The sequence below is a fragment of the Mytilus edulis genome, unplaced genomic scaffold, assembly GCF_963676685.1.
Source record: "Mytilus edulis unplaced genomic scaffold, xbMytEdul2.2 SCAFFOLD_1390, whole genome shotgun sequence".
Taxonomy (NCBI): domain Eukaryota; kingdom Metazoa; phylum Mollusca; class Bivalvia; order Mytilida; family Mytilidae; genus Mytilus; species Mytilus edulis.
Window position 1 is genome coordinate 880 of NW_027268254.1, and position 22,766 is coordinate 23,645.

The 22,766-nt window shown below is 32.4% G+C and overlaps 1 protein-coding gene across 3 annotated transcripts; it reads right to left on the minus strand.

The window, feature by feature from the left end:
• Positions 1–904: 904 nt before the first annotated feature.
• On the minus strand, positions 905–16,104 carry LOC139507137 (uncharacterized). Of its 3 annotated transcripts, none has more exons than XM_071295644.1 (5): positions 15,996–16,104; positions 3,556–3,671; positions 2,956–3,094; positions 1,704–1,753; positions 905–1,541 (listed from the first exon to the last, which is right to left on the minus strand). In XM_071295644.1, the coding sequence occupies exons 2-5, from the start codon at positions 3,619–3,621 to the stop codon at positions 1,044–1,046; spliced, it is 753 nt and encodes a 250-aa protein (XP_071151745.1). In that variant the 5' UTR covers positions 3,622–3,671; positions 15,996–16,104; the 3' UTR covers positions 905–1,043. The 3 variants fall into 3 exon arrangements, with proteins under 3 accessions (XP_071151745.1, XP_071151744.1, XP_071151746.1); XM_071295643.1 differs by having other exon boundaries at positions 905–1,595; XM_071295645.1 differs by having other exon boundaries at positions 905–1,379; positions 1,596–1,753.
• Between the last annotated feature and the right edge of the window lie 6,662 nt (positions 16,105–22,766).

Here is a 22,766-nt window from a genome sequence, read left to right on the forward strand (position 1 = left end):
CCATAACTCCATCAAATATTGTTATTTATCAAAATAGTGGTATTGAAGTGGTATTGGCTGGGTCTCCGCGGAGAAGTATACATAATGTCAGTGTTAATTTTATGGATGGACAGAAAGGTGAAGTAGGAGACAATAAATATTAATAACTATAATTTCTTCTCAATTTTTCTACTAATCCTATGTTTATTTTTACCTTGAGAATATCCAGCCCAGTATGCAGCTGTGGATGCTACCAGGATACAAATTATTTCAACAATCATAATTATGAGACCATCTGTCTTTTCTAACTTAGGTTGTCTGACTGTAACTTCTGGTGTTCTCTGTAACTGTGTGTCATCTTCTTCATCTGGAAATAATTATTAAATAATGGTTTAATAACAAAATCTCAATACATTGAATAATCCAAAGATATCTAATGTTAATGTCACAGAATGAATTTGTCATTTAAGGTGGTACCTAACACTAAAGGGAGATAACTCTTTTAAATTTTAATCCCATTGTATTGTTTAATGAAATATAAAGCTCTCGGTGATCAAAATTAGTGTTTGTCAAACTGCTATCTATCCAACCATTTTTTTTCCAATAATGTGCCTGGTTCAAGTTTTATGAAATTTTTATATTTTTGTAAAAGGGTCAAAGTAAATATTTTGTCAAAATTTTATGAAAATTAAACGAGCTGAATTAATTTTAGTCAAGGTGTTTGGTACCACCTTAACTATAATGATGCAAAAAAATTATTCTTACTGCGAAAAACAGTTTCTTGTATTAAGTCATCACCATTTTCCATATACCGGTGTCCAGACCTATGTACTAGACCCTCAGTATCTCTCTCTAACAGGGTAAATGTATCATCTTCATTAGCACTGTCTGTTTGATCACTTTGGGGATCACTCTGACCTTCAGCCTCTATCTCATTTCTAGCCTCATTTTCATTATCTTCATGATCCATCAATGAAAAATTTGAACTTTGTAAACTATTTGTTTCTTGACTTCTGTCACTTCTTGTATCAGTTTCTCCAGCATCTTCTTCTGTATGTTTTTCACTATTTTCTTTTCTTCCCATATTTTCCTTTTTCTTTAATTTTGAAGTCTGAGCAGCTTTCTCCTGAGTCTGATATATGAGCCACTAAATGTAACACTTCCGGAATACTCTCATCTGATGAACTATGACCAGAGGTACTGGGGAATGATATGTCATCTTTGATATCAGAGTTGACAGATGAAGCAGGTTCATTATTTTCTACCTCACTTCCAGAATTAGAACCCTTTCTTTCCATTTCAAAAGTGATTGGTTTTATTTCATCACCTTCACTTTTTTTGCTTTCTGTATTATTCAAAAGTTTCTGGCTTCCTTCTGCACCATCAGTAGTAGAAGCCATCTTTCCTTGTATGGCTGTGAGTGGTACAGTAGAACCTTTCTCCTGATTAGTAACCTCTCCTTGTATGGCTGCACATGGTACAGTAGAACCTTTCTTCTGCTTAGTAACCTCTCCTTGTATGGCTGCACATGGTACAGTGGAACCTTTCTCATGTTTAGTAACCTCTCCTTGTATGGCTGCACATGGTACAGTGGAACCTTTCTCATGTTTAGTAACCTCTCCTTGTATGGCTGCACATGGTACAGTGGAACCTTTCTCATGTTTAGTAACCTCTCCTTGTATGGCTGCACATGGTACAGTGGAACCTTTCTCATGTTTATTAACATTTTTAGCTGATTCATCCTTATCATCCGAGTCAGATTCAGTCAGCAGGTCTGGAATAAACAACAATACAATAATTACAATTACATCAATTGTTGAAATTGTTGAGCTTTAGTAATAGCAATCAACCGTGTACAGGACAAGGAATAATCTATCATTTGTCTAAGTGACGAGGGAATGATAAAAAATTCTGTGTGCACTGAAGAACTTAACGAAATAGCGATCAGTCTTATTATAACATGTATATAAGCTTTAAGGACAATGAAGAATTTTAAAATTTAAATGTTTATCAACATATTTACATCCAGCTTTTTAACATTTGGACTGTAAAATCCAGTATCAAATAAAAATAGAGGAATATTATAAAAGATTTAAATCACTATTAACATTAATCCCTTAAAGCTACAACCATGTTTAGTTGGAACATCCAATTCATACAAGAAGGTCTTTTATAATTTATGTGTTTATAATTTTCTAAATAAATGTATATGAGATTAAAATATATATACTAATTCATCAACATTAGAAAATGAACAGTTAATTCTTTCAGTTAGTCAATATACATGATATATATGTGAAAAAAAGAGTTAAAATTCAGTATATTTAAGTCATATTGATTATTACAAAATATATCTCTTAGTATTAATATTTTTATTGCAATACAACTTGTGTGGTTTTTCTTTGGTCATGCTAGTCCATATATAGTCAATGGGAGACAGCTGGCAAACTTTCAGAAAGTCCCAAAGTTGAAAGATTTTGTAAAATGCCATTTATTTTCTTTGGTATTTAGAATTAAGTGTATTTAACATAGAAAAAGTTATTATATAGCCTTTGAAATCAATATTTTCTAATAAATCTTTGGTTAAATATATATAAGTTGACAAAATTGGGCTGGTTCAATGTGGGCAGGTGGTAATCACCAAATAAATATGTAGGTTTTTGTTTGCACCTGTTCTAGGTCAGGTACGTTTTTTATATAGATTAGACCGTTGGTTGTCCCGTTTAAATGGTTTTACACTAGTGATTTTCGGACCCTTTATAGCTAGCTGTTTTGGTGTGAGCCAAGGCTCCCTGTTGAAGACCATACTTTTACCTATAATGGTGTACTTGACTTGTGACTTGGAAGGAGAGTTGTCTGATTGGCACTCATACCACATTTTCTTATATCTATTGTGTCGGGTTTACTGAATAGTGAATGGGCAAAAATTAGATAATAAATGGATAAGGTGAACTTGAATATTCATGGAGCTCTCACCTTTTGACCTTAACCTGAGAACAAAGAATGGACGAGATGGATCTGTTCCTGTATCAGAACTTCTTTGTGAAGAACTATCACCTTCGTCCTCTGAAGTTAATAATTCTATAGAACTTTCTGAACAAGCATCATCTTCACTCTGTAAATAGAAATTAGACCTTTCATAAAAAGTTTTGGAATTTATAAGCATATAATGTTGGCGGACAGATAAAATTAATTGTACATGTACATTTTCTACATAAATGCCTGTACGAAGTCAGGAATATATGACAGTAATGATTTCCATTTGTTTGATGTGTTTGGGCTTTTATTTGATAAGGGAATTTTCCATGGAGTTCAGTATTTTTGTTTTATACTTTGTTTTGTATTTTCACCAAAATATTTCAAAAAGTTCGTTTTGTACATGTTAATTTAATTGACAATGCAAAAGTAATTCAACATATATATATGGCCCACTGACATTTTTATATTTTATCATGAAAACAATTCTTTGTGGTTAAAAGAATAATAGTAACAGTTTTCTATGTTTTTTTGTATCAGATACATGTACAAATTTTATAACACTTCTCTGTAGTAATAATGAGTTAATGATAATATTACCTCTATTTCCCCTTCATTAGTAACTAAGGCCCAGTCACTACTGTTGCTTGATTCCTCTGTTGTCATACTGATTCCCTGTTCCACACACAGTTAACAAAAGTCCAAAACAGTCTTGCCTGCAAGACATACATGTATGTACTTAATACAACAAATCTAAACCATATTTATTCAACATATATATAAACATGTATATAAAAGTAATATGCTTGACCTACCTTAGTCATTCTAAGATTACATGAAAATCTGGAGATGTAAATGACAGCTTAATGAAAATTATTTAATCACAATTCTATTTAAGTGAACATGAGGTAGAGAATGACCTATATTTTTGTACATGTAAATATGACCTTAATAACTTTAAATCATAATACATATACAAGTACTTTAATATTCTGCTTGTACATGTACTTACATGTCTTTACTGTTTACAATGTACAGTGTACAATAAATAACAATTATAATAAGCTTAAAGTGGCTTACTACATGTACATGTGCATGCATAATTTATGAAACTTTGAACTGATCAATTATCAAAACAGTATTGACTATTCACTTTTATGCATTTTGGATAGAGGTGTCTCTATTTTCTTAATCTACCAGCCTAGTAGTGGCTTAACCATGTTAACATCAAATAAAATTGAGAAAGGAAATGGGGAATGTGTCAAAGCGACAACAACCCAACTATAGAGCAGACTGTCACGGAATATAAGGTCCTTCATAATATAAGTTCCAAAAGGAAGAAATATTCTGCAATAATATTTTCACAGGAATAAATATTACAGACGGAATAAATGGTATACCATATTTGTTCCAACAGGAATAGGTATTATGACATTGTTTATAACAAAGTTTCCAGTGGAACTTCTGTTAGGCGGAACAAATATATGTTGACAAGACAACAGCCAGAGGCCACCAATGGGTCTTCAATGTAGAGAGAAATCAAATGCAAAATTATTTACACATATTCATTAACAAAATGACATTATGCTGCACACTGGGTCTTATACCATTCTTTGCATAATCAGACACTAATACCCTAGATATTGAGGTGATCTACATCTACATCATGTACATTGTAGCTGAGGTGTATTATATCTTTAAAACTTATATGCCTCAATTACAATATGTACATGTACATTATTTTGAACATGTATCTAAATATCTAAATTTGAATAGCTATATATACATAGTTCTTACATGTGCTTACATGTATACATAATTGTATATCCTTTGAATGCCTTTTTTGGGAATGATTCATATCACATACATTTGTTCATGTACCTTTTGTAGTTGTTCAAGGATTTTAAGTGTCTGTCGATTAACACCACTCTGACTCATAGGAGAAATCCCCACACATTATAGGCAAGTTGACAATTTGACAGGTCTAATGATACTATAATAAAATAAGAGTTTTATCTAGCTAGAAGCTAGAAGTCTTAGCACTAGATTCCAGGGTTCTTGCTAAGGATTTTTAAAGGAGAGTCCAGGGACTCGTCATTTTTTGCCATGGTGGTTCCAACAGTAAGAAGTAGATATATCAATGCAAAATCATTGATCATTTTATTCTGCATAACCTAACATGCATAATAGAGCAATGAAATAACATTAAATTAAGTATATCTTTTTTTAAACTTTTGCTATTAAATGATATCTGTACATCAGTGTGTTCAGTTTACAATGTATATAAAATATTTTAATTTCGATGCATCTTTGGACTCGTCAGTTTTGAAAATGGCAAGTCTAGACAGATTTTCATGAGTCAAAGACTCATGGACTCACCTTAGTGTGAACCCTAAGATTCTGAGTAATTTAACTTTCAACAATTGAATTTGATGAACATTTTGTAGATAAATGAGTGTTTATGTTTATCAGCACTCTTGGCCAGCATGCATTGAGAGAACCGTGACCAACCTTTTGCAAAATATCTGACAATCCTTAGTCCTGTTATGTGTCAGTTTCAACTCACAACATCATCAACTCTGCCATAATTCAATGATAATTGCCTAAGAAGCCTCTCTTCCAACATTAATTTATGTTAAAAGTTAAATCAAATTCCCTGTGTTGGGCCCAAACCCTTTCCCTTTTGATTAGGTTAAAAAAATTGGCTGTTAAAATATGTATACATTGTACTTATCATGACTAGTGATGTTTTCAATCATTATTTATCAGATTAATAGACCAGGACTTATATATATATATAAAAGAATGATTATAACTGTATGTATAGCAATACAGGTATATACGTACAGTTTACCCTTTTATAATTCTAGTGTAGCACATTCCATGAATATCTTATTTTTTATAGATCTTTAATAGATGACATACAATAATAATCTTAAGACATTGATTAGAGCTTAAATAAATTATGGTAAAAAGAGTTTGGAGAAAATATATACCTGTATGCCATGTATGCATTTGTAATGTAATGATTTGGAAGCATGATAATCCTTATTATTAGGTGATTGATGTGATTTTGTTATTTTAGTAACAAACTAGATTCTGATGAGCTTGTCTCTCTCACCAGTGGGTCTAATGTTCATAATCAACAATGGACATGAAGGATAATCTCCAACATTCATGACATTGTAGACAAGAAGAGAATTCATGAATGATAAACATTTCTTTTTAGTTGATCTTGTAATTGCTGATCGTTTTGTCTGTTTAGTTTCTCTAGAGCTTCCCCCTATTCTGTAACCCCATCCAGACTACCCTTTCAAATATGAATGTACTTAATTAAATAGATTTTATTCTATTGCCCAAACATGAAAAAAAAAAGAAATCAATACTGATGCAAATTCTGTTCAACATGTTCAATCTAAAAACATGACAAAGATAAACAGATTTTTATATCTTATTTTTTAATATATAATTTTTCAATTAAAATATTCTGACAAGAATATATACATGTACTCAAAACTCTGCATGTACACAACACACATGTATAAAACACATGAACAGTAGTTTTTTTTCAAACATGACAGTTATCCATCATACTGGTAATGTATCAGTTCTCCTACATTGTACTTGTCTTAGAAACATTGGAATAGTATAGTGTTTCAGTTGATTAACTTTGATAGCAATACACATCTTGATACATGCAATCACATATATTTGTACTAACACAAGAATAAAATACTTGTTACTGTTTAAATTTGATGCATTAAATTACCTGTTAAGAAAGTATGCATGTACATTGTACATCATGTATATCTAAAATTGATGATTGAAATGGTAGTTTATTACTTTTAAAAGTCACAAAAACACATCATTAAATTCATCTTATGTCTTAAACTCAAAAATGTTCACCATTATTAGATCTGGACCCAGTTGTTTATCTTTCGGGTAAAATGATAACCCAGGGTTAAAATTCCAATGATTGAGAATTAATTTTTATCAAAATAAGAATTATGAACTCTTTTCTCCAGTTAAAGTATAGGAACTCTTTTGTCAATAATTTTTTTTTTTTTATCAAAAACAATAATCTTTTAAGCACCTATTAAAGTTCATTAAAGTAAAACAACAACAAAGCAACGTGACAGAGAGCACCTACATGTATTTGTCTGGACTGTAATAAGAAGCGTTGATCATACATATTTTTTTGTAAATTATTTGCTTAATATCTTGATAATACATTATCTTATCAAAAGATGTTTAAATTTGCTGCATAAATTTGTTTCTTCACATATAAAGGAGATGACAAGGTACAAATATGTCGACTTTGAAAATGTGTCAAATACATGTACATTTTTAGGTAGACATAACCCTGGATGCAAAAAAAGGGGGAAGGACTGTAAAATGTAATTTAGTCAGATTTGATGATTTTATTTTACTAATGGTTATATCATTTAAGTATGAGAAACGAAAAACGTGTTGTATCAAATTAATGTTTAGTGACCTTTCCCCATCTACATATTGTAGTACATGTACATATAATAAACTAAAATATGTTGGGACGATACCCTATGTTTATAGAAAGATATTGTCGGATGTTAAAATATTGGTTTAAGTTATTATGTACTGATAACTGTATTCTTAAATGCTGTTGTGAAGAAATGCTCGAGAGATGTAATAATCAAAGAGCTGATAGCTCTGAGGTGGAAGAAGGTGAATAAAAGGTAACTTGAATTACCATAAAAGCAGCCCCACTAACCCTGCTTGTTCCATTATTGTTACATGTATGACGTATTTTTTTTTCTTCAAACAAGAATGTGTCATAAGTACATGGATTTCCTATCCATACAATCATTTTCTATGTTCAGTGGACTGTGAAAATTAGGTAAAATTTTTAATTTGGCAGTAAAATTAGAAAGATCATATAATAAGGAACACATATGTGTACTAAGTTTCAAGTTGATTGGATTTCGACTTCATCAAAACCTACCTCGACCATAACCTTTAACCTGAAGCAGGACAGATGGACAGACCAGAAAACATAATGCCCATAAATGGGGCATAAAAATAGTAAGACTTGTTACATACCTGCCAACTTTTGAAAGTTCCCATGGGGGTTTTTAGTGCGGGACAACAATTTTTAGCGAAGTATTTTGCATGATCTGGATTGTCTAGAAAAATTGTCATATTTGTATGATGAACTTACATGCCTTTTTCTTAATAAAATTGAGAATGGAAATGGGGAATGTTGCATGATTCTAGTTATTAAATCGGTAGAAAAGATGAACATGTAGCTAGGAGACCAGGGTTTATTTTCTTGTGTAAGAATATTAGATGCTTGTTGAAGTGCCAACCTGTATGTTGGTCTATGTGAATTAGAATAGTACATGTACATTAATTGTCCTTTATTAATTGAATATAAAAATAAAATATGTTACAACAAGTATTATGTCAATAAATTAGTGAAAAATACTATTTATTATCTTTATGATAGTACTGCATCATTGAATTTTGTCAATCAGCCATGCTCAAACATACGATTTCAAAACTGAAATTTATACTGCCAAAGGTTTACTTTTTATTTTTTAAGGAAGGATATTTGGAAGTTGTGTCAGGCTATAATATTTATCATTAAAACAGTTTGAACTCCCCATTTCAAAGCCTTGAATGTTGTTCTATCTTATCATGCAACATGGTTGTAAAATCACAATTTTATGAACAAAATACTCTGCCGGGACCAACGAGGGATTAAGTTAGGCTGACCCAAGCAGACTAAAATATTGCCAGCCATCAGGTCCTGCACAGCAATGAGTTTTGCCGGACCTCCATAAATTCAGGACCTTTAATAGGTCTGGAGATTACATTGTAGTTGCATCTCTGTTGTCCAGGCCAATCAAGGACAATCAATACAATACAAACCAGTTGTTTATACCTGAGAGGGAGCATCTCAAAGTTGTATCCCAACTTCGGTTTTTTTAACACCTTCTGCAGGAACGAACAAAAATGCCCATCATAATCCAAAAAAGATTTTATCTTTCTGAGGTGCAAAATAAAATTAAACTTTTATACATATATATATCTAGTGGATGCCATGCCTTAAAACTTTCCAAACTACACACATAAGTCTGTACACAGAGTTGTTCTGAGGTGAAAATAGGGCCATATGCATATTTGTCCATTTGTTATATGATGAACCTCAACTGCTTAAAGACAAATCCTTCTATTCAGATCTACCAATAATATCTTCTTTATATTTTTTTTTTACTTTAGGCTAGGTAAAAGCTTTAAAATTAGCAAATAAAAAAATGGGGTCACCGACCTCGTTTTCGATTTAAAACGCCATCTTTTTCACGGAATTTGGAAATTGGGACTTCTAGTCAATAGCAGTGTAATATTTTTTTTAAAGTCCTAATCCAATAAAAACTTGTCTGTTTTGTTAACCTAGTTGTTAATACAAACTATTTTAATAATATCACCCTTTACTGAATGGAAAATAATAATGATAAGTTGCTATAATAGTTTTCCCGCCTTTTTTTATTGTGAAATACCTATAAAAAAAATAAGTTTAAAAAAAGTTGACCAATAATTTCTCCATGAGTCTTCAATAGAATATGCGTTGTTTATATCTAAACAAAATAAGGAAATAAAAAGATGGGGTCACCGTAATGGAAAAAGAGATATTTCAAAAAAGGGGTTAACAATTTGAAATGGCGGGAACACATTGCGCCAATTCTAAAAACAACGTCGAAAGACGTTCGGCCGTTTTAGGCTATATTCTCACAAATTAGAGACAACCCAGTTCTCTTTATTTTCTGTTTTGTTGTTTGTTTGTTTTAAACTACGATAAATTCACATTAATCTACATATGATAGTACTTAGTTTTCAGTCAGTATCACAGACACGTAATATAAATGCGGTGGTTGGAAAACAATGCGTTGTACAAATGTACACACGAATGCTTCTGTGAACATTTCATTTCAGGTTATTCATAGTGCTTATGTGTTGAACAAAAATTCTTTTTAAAATAGTGAAGACATTTTTATATAATATCATTGTTCAATCAAAGTACATCTGAAAGACAAGACAGAATTTTGCTTCCGGTATCATGAATTTTAATTTCGTTTAAGAATGTTGTTCCTTTTTATTTTGATGATAATTACTTAAAATCATTAGAAATCTAAGACTCCGTTTCCAATAACAATAAAGATCGATCATTTCTGAGATCGCCGATCTTTAGTATTGCAAAAATGAGAAAGATCGATCTTCAATCGGACGTAATATACATTCCATCTCCAGACGTAGTTTTAAAAGACCGATTTTTTTATGAACCGGTTTTTCTTCAAGTGAAAACGCTTTAGATACATCGCGATCGACTTTTCAATCAATCAATCGATATAAAATTCCAAGTGTTTTATGTAGATATGAAAATAAATCTGCGCATGGTCAGTTTAAAAATGTTTTCAGTGTTTATTCTCAAATGATTTGACAAAACGTGCCATGGAGATAATAAAAACCAAATTAATATATTCGACGTTTTTTGCGTCATTCTTCTGAAAATATATTAATAAAAAAAGAAAATGTGGTATGATTGCAAATAACACAATGCTCCACAAATGACCAATTGACACTGGAAATTATTAACTATGGGTCACCGTACTGCCTACAACAATGAGCAAATCCCATACCGCATACACAACTATAAAAGGTCCCGAAAGGACAAATGTAACACAATTCAAACTAGAAAATAATAAAAGAAATAATTAATGAAAAACAAATGTGTGACTCTTTTACTTGTAAACAACATCCACTTTAAATTACATACTCCTGAGACAGGACCCGTTACAGCGCTCGACTGATACCGTTACTTATTCGTTCCTTATTTGCTTATACGTTGAAATACATTGCACCTATTACAAAACAAATCTTTTCAATTGTTTTCTTGTCTATGGTGTTAGCTATAGGTTCTTAAAAGTGAAATATATAGATATAAGAAGATGTGGTGTGAGTGCCAATGAGACAACTCTCCATACAAATAACAATTTAAAAAGTAAACCATTATAGGTTAAAGTATGGCCTTCAACACGGAGCCTTGGCTCACACCGAACAACAAGCTATAAAGGGCCCCAAAATTACTAGTGTAAAACCATTCAAACGGGAAAACCAACGGTCTAATCTATATAAACAAAACGAGAAACACGTATATGTTCCGGACCATATGAGTATTTGGACCATACGCGTATGGTCATGACCATATGGGTATATACTCATATGGTCCGACCATACGCGTATGGTCGGACCATACGCGTATGGTCGGGGTAATTAACACTCTGTTACAGTTTACTTTTAATACTTCTAAACTCTTCATATGGTATGACCGTTCATTCAAAAGACGCTATCATATTGGTAATTTTATCGTTATATTATAATAAAAAGATAAGCTAAATAAAAATAAGAAGTTTCACATTGTTAATTTTACTTAATTGTCAAATTTAAAGTAAACACATTTTATACCGATGGTCATTACCGATGGTCATAACCGATTTGTTATTACGAGTAAATGGCAATATGTCGACTAAAAAATTAAATTCCAAAAATTTCTTAATGAACTGTTACATAAGAAGTCACTGGAAAGTAGCATACTATTAGTTTATTTAAGTTGTGTTGTGAAGATGGTGTATTGCAGTCAACCATTTTACGATATTTGAGATCTAGAGCTTCTTAAAAACACTGTAGAAATCAGAATTGCCAAAGACCTCGGTATCACTGTACGCAGCTGCAAAAAAGGCTTGTTTTTCACTCGCAAACAAAATGTGTAAATGAAAAAGATCGTGCACAAAACTTGCAAATGCAAAAAAGCTATGATACCGTGTGGAAGTGAATGTCATCCAAGCCTACATGCACTAATGTAACTAGCGATGAAAACTAACTATGGCATCAATATTAAATTTTTACGTAGTTTTTTTTATTATAAAATTAAAAAAATGTCATGTTTTAAACCATCACTGTTTTTTTTAGATAAAGTTCTTGTATTATTGAAACGTTTATAATGTAATTTGGAAAAATAAATATACCTATATGGTCCAAATACTCATATGTTCCGGCCCGTTAATAACCAAACGAGTATTATACTCATATGGTCCGACCATACGCGTATGGTCGGACCATATGAGTATACGCATATGGTCATGACCATACGCGTATGGTCCAAATACTCATATGGTCCGGAACATATATATTACATAAACAAACGACAACTACTGTACATCAGATTCCTGACTTAGGACAGGTGCAAACATTTGCAGCGGGATTAAACGTTTTAATGGATCCAAACCTTCTCCCTTTTTCTGAAACAATAGCATAACATCACAACAAAGAAAAACATACGATAAAATATCAACCTATTAGCGCGTATGTACCAGTTTTAGCACTAGACCGATGACCTGCTACTTATTCGCTTACAATATGTTTGTTATAGGTCGCACCTTTTTAAACAAATCTTTTCCATTTTTTTTTCTTGTCTCTGATGCTATATATTGGTTCTAAGAGATAAAATAACCCTATTCTAAGGCGTAAATACTCGTTTCAGTGCTTGACTGATGCCCTGTTACTTATTCGTTCCATATTCTCTTACTATACGTGTGATATTCGGTGCACATTTAAAAAAAAATATCTTTTCAATTGTATTCATTCAGTATTTTTTTTCTTTCTGTAGATTACTCATCTTCAAACGAAATGACCGTTATAAGTAATTTTTTTCTGACAATTCTTTTTTTTTAATTACTTATGACATATGTTAATCAAATACAATATTAATAAATGCAGAAGCATATAATTATCTATTGAACCAAATATTTCCTTATTCATTTTTTTACAATTTTTTGTCAACGAAATGGTTAGGCTGATTATTTTAGATATGCAATGTATACTAAATGTAAACGCACAAGTTCTTTTAAAAAGATCGAAAACGCGAGATGCTCTTCAGAGATCGATTTCATTTCAATTCCGTGCAAGTGTTAACGGGGTCTAATTAAGGAGGCTCGCGGGTATAAGATTTTCAGAAAAAAATTAAACATTAAATTTTCATTACAAATTTTATTTATTACCTTAAGTAGTTGTTACTTTATCATGTGGTACAAAAATCATTCCAAAAAATCAATTCGTGTTGGCCCCAGCGGACTTTTAAAATGTAGATATCACTTAAAAAGCTCCAAATTATCTCCCTTTGGTGCAAAAATGCCATTTTTTGGCATTAAAATTGAAATATCTTTTTTAATTCATCGGTGACCTATATTTTTTATTGTTGTTTTCGAATAAGCTGTACATAAACTAAATAATTATAAAATTTTAGCGATTTCTGTAATTTAGTTCTTTTTTTATTTCGATATTACCGCTATTTCTCCTATTAGTTCAACAGAAAAAAAGGACATTAACAAAAATGTATGCTTCTTTCGAAAGCAGATTGTGAGCGTAAATGAACGGTGACCCCATTTTTTTATTTCATTTTTCTATTAAGTATAAGATAAAGTTCATTTATAGAAAAATATAGAGAAATCCTATATTAAATTTTAAAAAATCATTTAGACCCGCGAGCCGCCTTAACACCATTTCTGTTTTGATCACTCATCCTTAGGAATCTATGAATATCGAAACCTTCCGTAATGTTGCTAGAAACTCAGTCTAAGTATACTCATACAGCTGTCATACCGTGAGAATGAATAAAACCTAGTCCGACCTTTTTTCTCAAATCTCCTTTTAATTATTTTTTTTTCCATATGCATTCCTCTGTAATTCTTCATTCCGACATCTTTTTAACACAGACACGATTATGTTTTTTTTTTATACAAAAATTGCGTACCTTATACATAAAAATCAAACAATCGGAACAAACTCGGAATGGTCATATAAAAAAACCTACAATGTTAGAAGATTATATGTTAACTTCTCTAGATGTACTTTGTTTTACATGTATGCGTCATTAGGTTACTGTTTTGTTGGTGTTTATTTGAAATATAATTATCATATTCATGTAAAAATGTAAGTGCAGTACACATTCAAAATACGTCAGTGCAATTTGCCATAATCATACCTATTGCTAAAGATACAGTGAATTTTGAGGACATGATCAGAAAGATTGATGATTTTCATACTTTCTTAATGATTTGTAAAATATCGATGTAATTAAGAACCTACAAAAGTCTATACATGTAGAAAATTAAAGAAAAAAGTATTATATTATAATTTGATTGGCTCATCTTGTTGTCGAGTATCCAGATTCTATTTCGTTTCTTTACGGTCATTTTTGTGTATTTTTTGTTGTTGTTAGATTGCTGTATAGTTAACTCTCTTTTCATTCTCATATTTTATCCAATTCTGGAACATGTCTATTATTTAAAACAATTTTCATTTTTTTCTCGGCAAATTAACCTATCAAAACGATTGTCACTCTCTCCATCGGCACAAAGAGGAATAACTCTAATAAACGTTTCCAGTTCGCGGAAACCGCGACGTCATAAACCACTGACGGCATAGTACTGTTGCGCTTGTATATGCGCATAAACAATAGAGGGATTTGTCTTTAAGGTGCATGTGGACCCTTCAGCTAAAATGGCCACATTTCACCTCAAAATTTACTCTCGAGTGCAGACAAACCTATGCATCTGGAAAAGTTTTAAGGCATAGCATGCCCTAGACAAATGAATTTCAAATATGTTTTGTGACTTAGAAAAATAAAAACTTAACAGGATTTTCCAGTGCACCTTTTTCATTCCTCTAGAAGGGGGAGCGTCTTTTTACCACAAAACACCACAGAATACCACAGAACACTAAAAATATACCACAGAACACTTTAAGTACCAAAATGAACGATAACTCAGTTAGGAAAGTGGTTTGAGATCCCCCCCCCCCCCACAGGTAATTATTGAAGTGAGCTGTTTTGTTTGACATGGACAATAGATGGACAATAGATACCTGACAATAATTGGTGATTTAAACTGTGTTCCTGAGTGGACCATATCAAGAAAAACTCAACTGTTTTTTAATTTTATCATCTTCTGCAGGGACGAAAGGTGCACTGCAAGATCCAGTTACATTTAAGCAAGGATTTGTATGGTATATTTCTTACTATACAAATCCTTGATTAAGTTATGAATTTTCCACAGGCGCTTGGGTACAAATGTATATGATACAGATTTTTTTTTAAAGTAAAATCACTTTTTTATTTTCATACGTACATTTGTATGTATATACTTGGAGAGATGTTCCGAAAAAGTCCAGGAAAATATTTTCCCTTGAACAAAAGTTCGGGAAAAACAGTCAACTGCCGGGAACGTAAATTTGAAATTAGTACAAATAGTTAAAATCTTTTTAATATATGCTGGAGATGGACTAAAAATGTTACGACCAATACCAATTTGATAAATATAACAATGTTTGCGATCTGACGGCAAGGAAGTCACGTTTCCCCAGAGAAATCGTTGGGGAATCCAGGTAGGTCAATCTATTTTTTTATAGATAGCAGAAAAATGGCGTCGAGTTAGTTGTCTTTTTGTTTCTTAGTATGGATAGTAAAATTGGGTATTTTCTCTGGGTCGTTTAAATCACTCGAAACTAGGTGAGACATGCACAGAAGTGATAGATATGTATTATAAATATAGAAAATTGAATATTTTAATCAGCAAAAAAAAATCTGTATCATATACCCAAGCGCCTGTGGAATTTTCTAAAATTAAAATCATACAATGCATTTTAATTATTTTTATCTAGGGCATGCTATGCCTTAAAACTTTCCAAGATGCACAGGTTTGTCTGTACTCAGAGTACATTTTGAGGTGAAAATGCAGCCATTTTAGGTAAAGGGTCCATATGAACCTTAACCTGTTAACTGCTTAAGCTCAAGTCTGAGACCTGACTCTTGAGCAGTTGAGTTCAGGAAAGCAGATCATTTTTGCAATCCGTTATGCCATTCACCTAAAATATGTTCTTGCATATACTAACAAACTCTCAACTTACAAGGCACTGTATCTAATCTGAATGTCCCTTGAAAAATTTACCTGTCTCTAAGAAAATAAGATGGTATGTCTCACTTCCATTGAGGCATTTCACGAATCATAACATCAACAAAGTCACGTGATACACTTTGTTATGATGATTCAAAGCTTTAGTTTCGTAACATAGTTATAGTAGCTTACCCATCAAACTTAAAATTTCAATGATTTTGAATATTTACATTGTAATTTTTATTTTTTGTGACTAATATTCGTCTTAGTAATATAATCAATCTGTTAAATTATATCATCCGAAAACATTTTTGCTGCCTAAAGAGCCAATCAGATTTCGACCTGTCTCCAATCAGTGTTATTGCGGGAGATTTCCAAAAATAGACTTGACTAATTTCCAAAACATTTAGGGCTACGATACCAATTTTCATTGGCGTATACAATGGGACCAAAGGTGACTTCACATCTTTTCAGGTCAAAAATAAACATAGAAACAAATTTAATTTATATGGATAGTCGACCTTCCAATGGATACAAACAAAGTGCATGTTTATTCAAGGCCGTAGCTAGACTTCTTATTTTAGTGAGGCAAAAGAATTGAGCCGAGCGAAGCGAGGCGAAAATTTTTTTTGGAGGGTATGAAATGAATGGTGCAAAATCCTGCATTCTAGGCATTTTTAGAGAGTTTGATAATGTTTTGAATGTGGACACTTTTTATATAATTTTTTTTATATTTAAGACTTTTACGAACACCAAATTTTTAACAACTTTCTTTAAATTTATATGTAAGATAATCATCCAAATATCACTGATTTGAGTCTGCTGCCAGAACATAGAACAAACATCGATTCAGTAGAGTTTGCCAAATTTTTCTATGGCCGGTTCAGTCAAATCGTTTCAGAAATTCAATCATAATTTGGTCTGCTGATATCCTTATCGCGATGAACATGGCAAGCCCGCACAATCTCTCGCCACTCATGCATGCTTTTTTCCAAATTTTCAGTCGTTTAAGGGCAGTCTTTGTTTCTAAAGGAAGCACATTATCATCAACACAATGATCAATGTCTTCTTCCAATTCCTTCTCCATCAGCAATTTGGTAGCAGCATCGATAGTAACAGTTTTGTTTGCAAAAGGGAATTAAGCTTTCCTGTAAGCACCATCATACAGTTGCAGTTACAAAATAATAAACTCGCTTTTATGCTGACAAAGAGTAGACAAACTAGGGATAGAACGAGATAAGATAAATTGTATATATGATTCTATTTATAGAGTATATATGATATGGGTACAGGGGGATTGGAATGGAGTTTTTGACGTTTACATGTAGGTCCATAATTTCAAATTATTTCTGGAAATAGTTGGTGGTATTTTAGTTCCAGAATCTATAAATTTAGGGGTTAGGGGTATGGGGTATCCGATTCCGAAACCCCGAATATAAAGAAACGAAATCAGCAGTCCGTAGTCTCGAATATATAAGTAAAGACAAAATCCTGTGTTAAAGGTTCTACCATTCCGCAATAATATCAAATTAGAATATGGGATATTCTTTCAATTTTTAAGGTTAAAGAAACATGGATAGAAACTAATCCCGGGGGCTGCATGTTTCATATTATTTATATTTTATTTATCTGTAAAGAGAAAGATTAAAGTTCGTGAAATGAATACGCAGACAGGACTGCCCCCTTGCGATGATTTGATTTGTCAAAAGTTGGTTAAACGGAGAAATGAATACACAGACAGGACTGCACCCTTCCGAAGACCAGTACTTGATTTGTCAGTCTTCTTATCGTTTTGGATTGTTCTAATGAAGTTATATGCAATACTCAGACTCTGTTAATTCACAAAAAAACTAGTTTAGAGCCTGTTTTTAACTAGAGCTCCATGATGATTATCATTACTAGGTTAATGTTATCGAGAAACATCACCCGTTGAGATGCTGAGTTATATCCAGGAAGAATAGTTTAAAAGGGATGATGACAAGTTATATATAGAAATTAAGGTTGAGACAGAACAACACATGACTATTATATTGATATATATGTATAAAAAAATAATCAGTGTCGAAATTTTAGTGAGGCAATTGCCTCACTTGCCTCAATGGTAGCTACGGCCTTGGTTTATTAGGCCTGTTAGTGCAGCCAATCTAGCATATTTGACCCTAACCTGTCAGAAGATTTTCAAGTTTTAATCTTTAGCATTATACCCCAGATATACACAGAAAAAAAGTCCCTTAAAATCTTACTTGAGGAAGACTAAAAAAATCATCATTGTGTAATTTTTGATTTTATAAAAATGGATAATTACCACTTGAATCACTGTTTACATTTTTTACATCTTAATTGTGAAGGTACAAGGCAGTTAGGTTATATTTTAAAAGAAGGGTTGCTCATTTATTAAATTTAGATAGGTTAACTTGCCATTTGAGATGAATTTCTCAAGTGGAGTTAAAGGATTAGATATGGTTGAATTTCGTGTTTCTATTGTAACGCGTAACCGGGCGGGGACGTTTAGATATTTTTATCCTCGGGGTTCGTACCAGTTTCCTGGGATTTGAAAAGCAATTCAAAAGTTCAAAAGTGAATGAAAAGTCTACACTATCACTATCAAATATGAAACAAATACTATACTACATAAAACGAATTTCAACACCTATCAACCTAACCCGAACCTGTTGAATTAAAACTGTTTAAAACCCTTTCAGTCCAATACTGTTTAAAACCAACTGTTTTGAAAACTATAGTCTGAAACCTAAGTGTATGAAACTGGTCCGACGGTTTGGAACTATTGTCTGAAACCTAAATGTTTTGAAATGGTCTAAAACTTAAATGTTTGAAACGGGTCAGACGGTTTGGAACTATTGTCTGAAACCTAAATGTTTGGAACTGGTCTGAAACCTAAATATTTGGAACTGGTCTGAAACCGAAATGTTTGGAACTGGTCTGAAAACCGAAATGTTTAAAACGGGGCTAAACCTGAATAAAACGAATGTATGGAAACTATTCAAACTGGTGTAAACTTTCGTATGAAACTTTATTAAATAAACATGTCTATAACTGTCTGAACAACAGGGCAGCACTAAGGCATGGTATGTCAGCAAACACTCACTGCAATAGTGAGAGATGTGAGACGCAAAACCTTAGCACCAGCCCTGTTTGGACAATCTGTACCGAACCAACAGTCTCAGCCCTTTCTATATTCTTTCCGCAGGTTCCAAGCACTTCACTTTACTTAAACTAAACTGTCTGCCTGCTATTCACTACTTCCTTTCTAGCTGCGGAACCGTAGCTCTTAGGTCCTTATGTTATTAAAATAACATAAGGACATGGTCCGCAAATAGTCAAAAAATAACATAAGGACCTAAGAGCTACGGTTCCGCAGCTACTTCCTTTCCAACCTATCCGATGTTAACTGTCTGCTGTCTTCGGTACAAATGACAATTTGAACAACAAATGGAAGTTTTTAACGACAATTTGAACTGAATAGCTACCCACTATTTATACTTCTAACGCGGACCTCGAAGAGAGCACCCTAGCAACAACTGTACAGGTAAAGCGTCTGATAGCAACCAAGGATAAAGGGATGATTTTAGATACAGTTTTCAACGATAAAAAGATGATATGGGAAACTAATATAGATATCGGAAAATTATATACCGTAGAACTATTATTAAATTCTTAAACAGTAAATTCGTAACACTATCATACTTCCTTTGGTTTATTTTTTAGTTTATGGTTGATATTATTTCTTCCATACTAAAATTTGGATTATTTTTATTTTATTTTCCTTAATATGTATTGGTATTATTTATTTTGTTTGGTTATTATATAAAGATGTAGTCATGTTTATTTATATTAATATGTACTAATATTTTTATTTTTATATTGCAGGTAAGGGACTCTTTTCAGTGAGTATTGTTCACACTGTTGGGTGCTGTTTCTTTTCATAGGAGATATTGTTTCTTGTATGGAGAAAAGTTTATGTTCAGGGTTGATATTGTTTCTTCCTTGCTTGCTTTAATTATTTAGTTTTTGCTTGATATTATTCTTGCATGCTAGATTAACAAGCTTAAATTGTGTATTATATGATAGTTAAAATTAATTTGCTTAATTCTTTGTTGAACACAGTTGTTTGTTTATTTTTTGACGGCCGTTGGCTTTGCGGCTAACTCGTGTGTTTATTCGAGCTGTTTGGATGAATATATTTATCATTTCTAATGGTTAGACACTATATTTGCTCTTTAACATTAACTTTACATGTTATATGTGACTGTCAGTGGTATAGTCGAGTGTTTGTCCTGTGCTGTGAAATATATCTGTTTGTCTTGTGTATATATATTGTGCCGTAATAAAATTGAGTAACTTTGATTTCATTTGTGAGAAGGCTGGTAATTTAAGATTCCTATGGAGGTTTGCATGGAAAAGGGAGATAACTCTTGCAAAAAAGGCAGAAATATCAATAAAAATTGATACACAATTATAACTTGACCGCTTCTATTTCATCACTGCCAGGGGCCGTAGCTAAAAGAAAACGATGTTCAAGCAACTACCGCCGAGCGGAGCGAGGCGAACAATTTTTAGGACCCTTTAATGCAGAATTATTTATTTTTTTCGGTTTTCGGTCATAGGATCGGTTTAAAGAGGAGCTACATGTAGATAGGACTTGTAAACAATTTATGAACGTAAAACTTTCAATACTTGAATCTTCTGAATAGAGTAAATCAGGTTAATTTAATACATAAACAACACATTTTTGAATTACAGAATTTACTCAACATTGTCCAACATCTGCTCTTCGGGTCTAAGCAGAAACGAACTTCTCTATTACTTTGTCAACATTCACACTAAAATCCCGATCAATATGCAGTAATGCTAGCGATGATAACCTGTCGTTGTTCGTTGTTGATCGTACATTGTTTTCAACAGACTTAATACACTGATAGATCTGCACAGTAGCACTCGCGAGATGTTATAAACCAGCGTACGTGTTCTCCATCGAGCGACCTCCCGATTGAAATTGTCCGCCAAATACATGCCAGGTCATTTTTTATGTCTCAGACAATGTTGAGAATTATTCGTTGGTTATATTTCCTACAACACGAGGAAGCAGATATGACACAAAGAAGCTATTTTCTGATAATACCAGACACCCTCTACTCTCCAATTCCATTATCACACATGGTCTACGTGTGTGAACGCAAAATATAATGAGACTTTCCAATGCTGTTTGGCGTTTTTTCAGGGATTATTGGCTCTGTAGTCTGTCGAATACATCGCCTCGGCATATTTTCAATAATATCAAAGGGTTTCGATAAATCTAATGGTCGATTGATACATCGCATCGCAAACAGATAAGCCGTACTCTGTAAAATGTGCTCCGAAACTACATGTCTTAGACTGAGTATAATAAATTCAAATCTGGTAAAAGATACAAGTTACTGTCCGATTTTTAAATGATCTCCAAATAAAACGTTTATTTTGAAATGCCGTTATTTAATGACAGTTCATCAATTAAAAAAGTGACTAAAATTTTTATTTTGACATTTTGTTTTGCTTGCCGAATCGATGTGCACGCAATTGCGTGTTAGCGTATAGGGAGCTACGCGCCTGGCAAGGTTGACTTATAAAAATGTGTTGAAATACTCTATCAAGAATTGCTTGTTTGCCCAAGTCATGAATTTCTTTTTACTGATGTAATTGGATTTTTTGTGAAAGTTCTGAAGACGTTTATGTTTATCATAAACATTTTATATATTTCTTTTGGCTTAGTTAAAATCACCCCGATCGTATAGAATTAGGTAGGCATAATATATTTGGATATTGATAGTTCCTGAAACGGGAAAATATTTTAGATTTTAAATGTTGAACATTGTTACGGAAACTACTACTGTGTTTGATACGTCAGCTGTTACGACCAATGAAGTTTCTACAAATATTGAAACAACAATTAATCAAGTTGCAGTGATCACAACGACCAATCATCAACAAGATGAGTATGTTTAGTTGTCATCGCAAATGAACGGAAGGTCATTAGAATCGGTGTGAATGAATATTCAAAGTTTTAATAATTGTCAGCGGCTTAACTGTCACTTGACAATACTCTCCCATTCGAGCTATTTAAAACTCAGATTTAAAATATTCAAATATGAATGACCAATTTACCAAAAGTAGAAATAAAACCTCATTGATACATTAAATTAAAACATTTTCTCTCTAAATTGTTATGCTTTTTAGTAAATAAATACGTAATTTTGGGTTTTTAAGCCAAATGCCTACAAACATTATCGTCGCCGTAACAAAATAAGAACAAAAGATCATGCAAAAAGGGTGAAATTACAAAATGTCTATAAAAAACCATATCATTTCAAATCTGAAATCTATAAAATCTTAATTTTGAAAAAAAAAATGAAAAAAACCACTTCACAAAGCACTTCACAGGAAACATTTTTTTTACTTAAATCAGGCCAGATAGGTTTTCGTTTTTGAATTTTATATTATTGTAGAGCTTTTTAAATCTTTCTTGGTCTTGTTTGTTTTTGATGCTTTACACTGTCATAAAGTTGTGTAGATCATTGTTATCATACACCCCCTCTTTAAACAAAATTGGGGTTTACTATTTTTCCTCGGTCTGTCTGTCTGTCAGTCCTTCCGCCCGTCCCTCAATCCGTCCGTCCCTCAATCCATCAGTTTCGTCCGTCTCATGAATATTTTAGTCTCATCTTTCTTATCAACACTTCCTGTTTACCGAACACTTTTATCCTTTTACACATGATAGCCAGGTTGAAAGTTTTCCTCACAATTTTTCTCAGGAACTACATTGCAAGGATT

Coding starts and splice junctions, on each gene's coding strand:
- LOC139507137 (XM_071295643.1), bottom strand. CDS start 3,621: ATGACAACAGAGGAATCAAGCAACAGTAGTGACTGGGCCTTAGTTACT. Junction 3,095..3,555: donor CTAATGAAGGGGAAATAGAG/GTAATATTATCA, acceptor TTCTATTTACAG/AGTGAAGATGATGCTTGTTC. Junction 1,596..1,703: donor AGGATGAATCAGCTAAAAAT/GTTAATAAACAT, acceptor ATACAAGGAGAG/GTTACTAAACATGAGAAAGG.